General features: G+C 30.4%; 1 protein-coding gene across 1 annotated transcript in view; it reads left to right on the top strand.

Annotated features, from left to right (window-relative positions):
- The window catches only part of LOC108689204 (transcription factor MafB), a 9385-nt gene extending 7005 nt beyond the window's left edge, over positions 1-2380 (top strand). The window contains exons 3-4 of the mRNA XM_018195869.1: positions 974-1299; positions 1986-2380. Coding sequence (XP_018051358.1) covers positions 974-1299; positions 1986-2345 — 686 coding nt within the window. The 3' untranslated portion in view covers positions 2346-2380. The remainder of the gene's footprint in view (positions 1-973; positions 1300-1985) is intronic.
- The last annotated feature ends 5712 nt before the right edge of the window (positions 2381-8092 follow it).

Below are 8092 nucleotides of genomic sequence, written 5' to 3'. Positions count from 1 at the left end.
ATATATATATATATATACGTGGTCATTTGATAAGTTTGATAAATTTCCATGAAATGGCGCTACAATCCATTTGATAACGCGACATCTCGAAAGATCCACTCTTCGAACCCTTTCAGGCCAAATTTCAACCAAAAAGGACGCATAGTTCACGTTTGGTAGTCATTTGAAGCGAGATTGGCGCGCAAAAAAGTGCTCTTCCATCAAGACAACGCGCCGTCCCACAAGTCGACCGTTGCAATGACAAAACTACGAATTGGGTTATGAATTAATTCCTCATCCACCCTATTCTCCGGATTTGGCCCCGTGTGACTTCTTTCTGTTCCCAAACTTAAAAACTTGGCTCGGTGGGAAGAAATTCTCGTCAAATGAGGAAGTCATTGTCGCCGTCAATGAGTATTTTGCAGACTTTGAGACAGCCTACTTCAAATGACCACCTACCAAACGAACTATGCGTCCTTTCTGGCTGAAATTTGGCCTGAAAGGGTTCGAAGAGGATCTTTCGAGATGTCGCGTCATCAAATGGATTGTAGCGCCATTTTATGGAAATTTATCAAACTTATCAAACAACTCACGTATATATAAAATATGTATACAGAATCATTCCTGATATGAAATGTAGAAGAAAATTTTTCTATCGTATTAATATCGTATAATATAATTATCTATAATAATTGTTTAAAAAGTTGAATAAAAAAAAAATTGTAAAATTGTGCCTTGATATTCCCTACTTACAATTGTGTAATTGTGCCTTGATATTCCCTACTTACAATTAGTAAAAAGAAAACAATAGCTATAGCTGAAGATTAAAAAAAAAAGAAATGTTTAATAATGTATGACATTAATAATATATTATATGATAAAAATAATATACGATGCTAATTAACTTTTCTTACTTCTCAATATTTCGTCATTTTCTGACATGTTACTTTTTCTAACGTGTTTTGAATTTGCCACATGGATATTGTTGTCGCAGGTGGATACCTGGCAATGTCAAGTCATCTAGAGTATTACAGTGGTCCAGGTACAGGAGGAGGAATGCTTCCTGCGGGCGGGAGTGTGATGCAGGGGATGGAGGATAGCTTACAAGGTTTATCAATGCAACCGGGCAGACCGTTGAGCGTATGCTCCGTGAGTTCTTGCGGCGCCGGTGGACCCACTCCAGCTCATCGTTCTGGAAACGGCCTGTACTCTAATTGCAACGGTACGAATCCTCAAGAAGAACTCATGGATGATGAACTTTTGATGTCACTTTCTGTACGCGAACTCAACAAACGTCTCCATGGTTGTCCACGAGAACAGGTGAATGATTTTTTTTATTTTCTATTTGTGTAGCAAAATTACTTTGGAAAATCGGTCTCGAGACCGATGTTTCAAATCAAGAATTGAAACTAATGAATATCGATAACCTGAATAGTGTTTTATAATAAGTAAAACTGATATAATTTAATTTTTTACGCTTTATTTTTTAAATATGAGATCAATATGCATGAGGATAATTATCATCTATCTATCTATCTATATTTTAAGCACAATAAAATTATCGATTTTCATTCTTATTTGTAAAATTTTGAAAAGTTAATGTATTAATTATAACAATCAGACTTTTTTGTTTCAAACATATTGAAGTCAATTAACTTTCTTATTCTTAACATTTCTTTTAGTTGTTTTTTTGTTATTATACAACAGCACTTACGTAAAATGACTGAATATTCAAGTGCACTCATTGTGTGCTATTATTACAATACATACAATATAATGTATACGTATATAATACATATATAATCTATTATATATCTATATATACAATATATCTATACATTGATTCAATTATACATTGTTTCAATTTTTTACTTTATACATATAATTTTGTAGCAAATGCTGCTGAGAAAAAAAAGATTAAGAAAATATAAATTAAGAATGTTAAGAATATAAAGTTGTGTTGAAAAGACTCAAATATATGATTAAATCTACAATTGTGTGCGAAGGTGGTGCGGCTGAAGCAAAAGCGACGAACGTTAAAGAATCGTGGTTACGCTCAGAACTGTCGTAGCAAACGAATACAGCAACGGCAGGACCTTGAGAGCACTAATCGGAACTTGCAGAATGAACTCCAGCGTGCGAAAATCGAGCTAACACGGATTCAACAGGAACGTGACCTTTACAAGCAAAGATACGATATGTTGAGAACGCGACAGAATCATCATCACAATCACAATCATAGTCATCATCAACAGCAGATGACGCAGCAACAGCAACAGCAACATCAAACCCAAAGTCAGCAACCACATCCACAACAACAACAGCAACACCAACCAGCACCAGCGAGTCCCGAAGTCTATCTGTGACATCGACAGCGCCGAGGAGGCGCTTGTTGGACTTGAACAGCTCATTTGTTGTGTCGATGGATTCTTCTATTGGTGAGTAATTATAAAGCGGTAATATTATAATAGACTGTATGTTACAATGCACAATGTAACACTTGCTCAAAATTTAGGAAGATAGAAATATCTCACTTAATTGTGTACATTATACGTATTATATAAAAATGATTTCGAATAATTGTGACAAATTTAAAGGAATGATAGATCTTTTTAAATTAAACAGCTTTTGTTAAATAATCCTAACCTAACTGAAGTAATAATTTCATTATATATATTAATTAAAGTGACAAGCAATTTAATATTGATATCATAAATCTTCTTTTTCTTTCGAATGATTACAAATATGATATATATACAAGTACATATATAGTATATAATAATTCATATTACATATTAAATTATTTAAGCATTGAAAGATTTATCTTTGATCGTCATGACTAGTATTTCCTATTTCTTATTTCCTATTTCCTATTTGTTGAGTTTTCTCAAATGTACGATCTAATAAGATTCTTATTATCTAAAATCAATCACTCAATTTTATTCATTGCCTCTGCTACTGTTTCTGACATATTCTTGATATATGGAAAACTTATAATCCTTCCCATACAGCACAGAATTTGCGGCAGTGTTGCTCCAACTTTTGTGTAACTTTGTGCCGTAATGAGGTTCTGTCTATATTCACATTATCATTACTCTCCATTACACTCCAGTATCTAATTTATTTGTCGCTTTTTATTCTTTTCCTTATGCTATTAAATATCAAGTCAATAGTAAATAGCAAGTATTAATATCCATTTTTTAATAGAACTTTTATTACTATAGTTCCAAATTTTTTTGATGAAATATAGGATTCGACAAAACATAATTGTTCTATCTATTAAACTATAAACATCGTACCTATTTTATAACACATAAGATAATTCGATAGAAAAGATAGATATCTCCCCCAAAAAACATGTGTTGATTCGGAAAGGATAAAATAATAATGTAAAGAATAAAATAATAAATATGTCTCCCTCATAGAAACATATGTGTATAAATTCAATATATATGTATATATGTATACGAAATTAATACATAAAATTATAACTATATTATCATTCAGGAAAAAATGATCCATGCATTGTACATGAGCATAAATCATACATTACATAATCATACATTAAATAAATCGAAATTGCTATCATAACAGCGAATAAATCTTTAAACTGCGCAAACGTCAACTAGCTTTGCTATTTGGAAACATGAGCAAGCAGTACGCGATTTTATGAACGAACCTATCTTTCCCGCTTCCCTCACTTTATTTGCAACGCCATTTCTGCTGACACCGCTGTTCGGCGATGAAACCATCGGGATGGAACGTCGGTAAACAATACGTTCACCTCTTTCCTAGTCTCGAAACCCGCAGCTTGGTAGGAAGCAAGAGAAAGAACAAAAGCCGGGATTGCCAAAATCGTTCTTTACAAATATCATATAGAGGATTCTGGAGATATTATATATTTTTTCTGGATTGTCAGTCTATACATATTAAAAAGAAAATTTAATTATATTTTTTTTACATTATCATTTCTGTTTAATTAATCTGTTCACATGATATTTCATTGATATTTCAAAAACGATCTTTAAATGAAGAGTAAAGAAATTGACTTCAGTGAAGTTGTTTTTGAATAATTTGTGTTACAATATATTGTATTTTAAGGCCATTACACATACAAAAATTTTAGTCGTAATCGTAACGCTGTAAACAAATTGGCCAATCACGATTGAGCGTATTGAAATGTGAGATTGCAATTTTGTGATTAGTCAATTTACTTCAGATCTTACGATTACGACTAAAAATTTTGTATGTGTAATGGCCTTTATCTTGATAAAATTTTAAAGAAGAAATTAAATTTTTTAAGACACCAGACGATGGCCAATGTATAGGTCAATTTGGCACAATTTTTGCAAAAAGCATGAATGGAAATTTCATTTTGAGATTATAATTCCGAACAAAATCTTTTAACGTTTTATAAGACTAAATTAGGTCGATCTATTAAGATATCGACCTAAGTAACTTAATTAATGCATGTTCGGTGACACGCGCGCGCTCACATGCACGCACGCGCACGCACGCGCACGCACGCGCGCATCTATGTTTAAAAATTGTGTCTTTGATAAATATTGTGTATTGAAATCAAATAGTGGAAAGTCATACGCTTCTAGGCAGGATGGGGAAGTGAGGTGATTTTTAAGTCTCATTGTATAAATGGAGGTCATTTGTGTCCAAGCGATTTTTTAAATCATGGATATTTTTAAAACAAGTAAAGAGTAAAGTTTGAGAGCGCCGTTCTGCTTTTAAAAAAAACTTCACCCTTGTGGGATAAGGTGCTCACCCAACAGTGGGCGTCATTTTTTGAAAGTGAATATTCAAAATTGAATACGGACACAAATGATCCTCATCTATACGATGATGGTTGATATTATAATATATGCCGCAGAAATATGATATTATTTCATAAATTTATTTTATTAATAACTTTCTAACGAATAATGAGCGATAACTAAAATCGGAGGTTATTCAGGGTTATGACCTGGAATATATGTCAAGGTCAAGATTATCGGAGATTGGCTCCCTTATACTATTGAAATTTCTTTGATTTCCATATGAAATCAATACCGGGCTTTCATGCATGATTTAATTCTGTAAAAAAAATTTTGCAACTAATTGGTAAAACCAATCCGAAGATTCTAATTGCATTTTATAATTTGTAGTAGGTAATTAGCGTCGCTTCAGCATTCTCTTAATATTTATAAGTTCAATTTCCCAATAGATAGCATAGACAGAGTGCGATATAAAAAATTATTTTTTAAATTTAGAATCATTCTATCATTCTTTGAAATTATTGCCATTGTTAGAAATATTGCCTACAAATAGTGAATATTCAAGACATTAGAAGTTAAATCTTGTTAGATGAATTCAAAGATAGCGTATAGCTAGATAGTGTATAGGTATTATTAAGTTGCAGATAAAATAGCAATTAAACTCTCTGTGATTCAAATATCAAAATTAAAATTTCTACTAATATTATGGAAATAAATAATATTTTAAAAATATCAGATAGACATATTTCTAATTGAATATAATATATAATCTTTCTATATGACGAGTAAAGGACAGATATGAAGATAAGAAAATAATTGGAAGAATTATTTTTATGTACGTGACACTAGTGATATCGAAACAGATTTTGTCATGCGAAAGCTGCGTTCAATGATTGTCAGGCATGGAAGAGGATAAAGTTCTAATGAGAATTTAATAGACTTGTCCACAAGGGTCGTTTGACAATGGCTCGTTTTCGACCCTCACAGAATCCCTGAACAGACGTCGCATGTCAAGTTGACAGATTGACTGTCCGTTTCACCAGATTCGTTTAACAGCTCTTGTTATAATAGCTTTTGCTTAATTAAATCCAGATATAAAATAATCTAATTATAAAGTTTTCCAAAATACTTTATTTTTGATTTTACATATTATGTAATTTCGAACATATAATTTAACTTAAAGAATGAAAGTATTTTCAAAAATTTTATTTCTTCTATTATATATACAGTGCAAGCGAAAATACGTAGTACAAGAAGGAGTAATTATAGAATTTAACTAAATCAAAATGATAGAATAAATTTTTCTTCGAATAAGGTTTCATTTTCAAAAAAAAGATTTTGGAAGTTGATAAATTGAATTCGCGTTTTATTTGACTGATATTTGACGTAATGAGTTTTGTTACAAATGTTTCATACAATTTGTTTCTTATCAGAGTTTCCAAATAAATTCGACTATTCGTAACTATAACGGTTATAACATGTTAGTTTTTTAAGATAACGTTCCTAGTTATGCAATTTAATGTATAAAAATATACTTCAGCTTTTCAGTTTAGGATTGTACTTGTTTTTGTAAAAGATTTCTCTCATTTCTCCATTTATAAACATGTATTTGCAACCAAGTGAATATAGAGTGGTCATATACAGGAGTAAAGGAGGGAACTTCTGAAGCAGAAGGATTATTGTAGAAGATAGAGATAAGCCACGATGTCAGCGTGACTTGACAATAAAGCTCATCTCACTTCCGGTTTATTCTCGAGGTTTCTCAGTTCTTCCCCTCGTCAATCCACCTGTTTCGACACTTTCGATACAGCTCACCATGGCATTAACTATCTTGCCTATCACTTTGTTCGATAGACTATTTGACAAAATATATATGAGTTATAAAATCCGAAACTGAAAATTTCAAACAATTTACATTTCTTTCCTTTTTCTTCTTTTTGTTGTTTTCTTTCTACAATAAGATTATATTTTTATCTAGCAACAAAACAAGATGATAAAAATATCGGATAACATACATATAAATACATTTATATATTCTTTGTAAATATAAAGATGTACAATAAATTAAATTAAACTAAATTAAATACTAATATACATAAGTAGTAACATAAATTTAATCGTAATCATATGACAACTATTGTCGAACTGAAAATGCCATTACTTTTATCATTATCTTTTATAATAACGATTTGACATTGCAACTTTTTATGATAATGAACTAAGGCTGGGAAACTTTCGAATTTATAAAGCATTGATTCATTATTTTTATTCGTTATATTTCAATTCGTTACAATATACGCGGATACTTTTGGGACAGACTTGATTCATCTTTGTTATATATTTTGATTTTTTGTGCTATGTATATACAGTAATATATTAGTGAAAAATGTCTGATATACAAAAAATTGATACATAAATGATACATTCCAAAGTTGCTGCAGACATAGAGCCATACCAGAATGAAAAAAATTGATACATAAATGATACTAACTAATAATGTTGATACTAATAATGTTGCAGGTAACATTCACGACATTTGTGTAATATTACACACACGTCAATGTTACATGGTTTGGCTTGCTGGGAATGTGTAAAAAAGACACGTTTTTGTCCATTTTTGAAACAACGTTTCAGATGAACCTGACGTGCTAGAGACTTTCAATAGGAATCGAATTAAAGCTTAGATATGGATTTGGACGGTATGAAAAAACAATGAATTTTTTTCAAGTAAGTATTCTTTTATAATCATATCATCATATGTATTCTGGAATGCAATGCTTAGCAATAAAACTGGATTAATTATAGCTTCGATCAATTTTCAATATGTACAATTATATGTATAATTATATGCATATAATATGTATAATAATCAGGGCTGGATAATATTTGAAATAGTTTTTAAATACATATGTATTTAAAATGGAAATGACAGTTTGCATTTTCTATTTTATTCTATTCTGTATAAATCTTACTTACGAGAAAATGCAGCATCGCTGCATTTTCTCTGATCACGTACTGTGCGAGTGAACTTTAAATTTCTCAGATTATTTTAGATTAATCTTTTATGCACTTTATAAATGACTTAAAATATTTTTAAATTCTTAATTACTTTTGTAATAAATCCTTAACTTCATTTAAAATAAATTTAAAATAAATAAATAACCATGAATGCAAATTAAACTATAAAGAAAAAATTAATTTTAAATAATTTATAAATTGAATCTTACTAAAAAATGAACGTTCTCGCTTTATGTAAGATTTATTTTATTATGATATATTTTATCAAAACATAGGAATTAAATACAATTTCTAGTATTGATTGTGTTTTTCATATGCGATCTAAAATA

The sequence above is a fragment of the Atta colombica genome, unplaced genomic scaffold (assembly GCF_001594045.1).
Source record: "Atta colombica isolate Treedump-2 unplaced genomic scaffold, Acol1.0 scaffold261, whole genome shotgun sequence".
In the NCBI taxonomy this organism is placed as follows: Eukaryota; Metazoa; Arthropoda; class Insecta; order Hymenoptera; family Formicidae; genus Atta; species Atta colombica.
The sequence above is the reverse complement of the archived record's forward strand: the minus strand, read 5'-3'. Positions and strand labels throughout refer to the sequence as shown.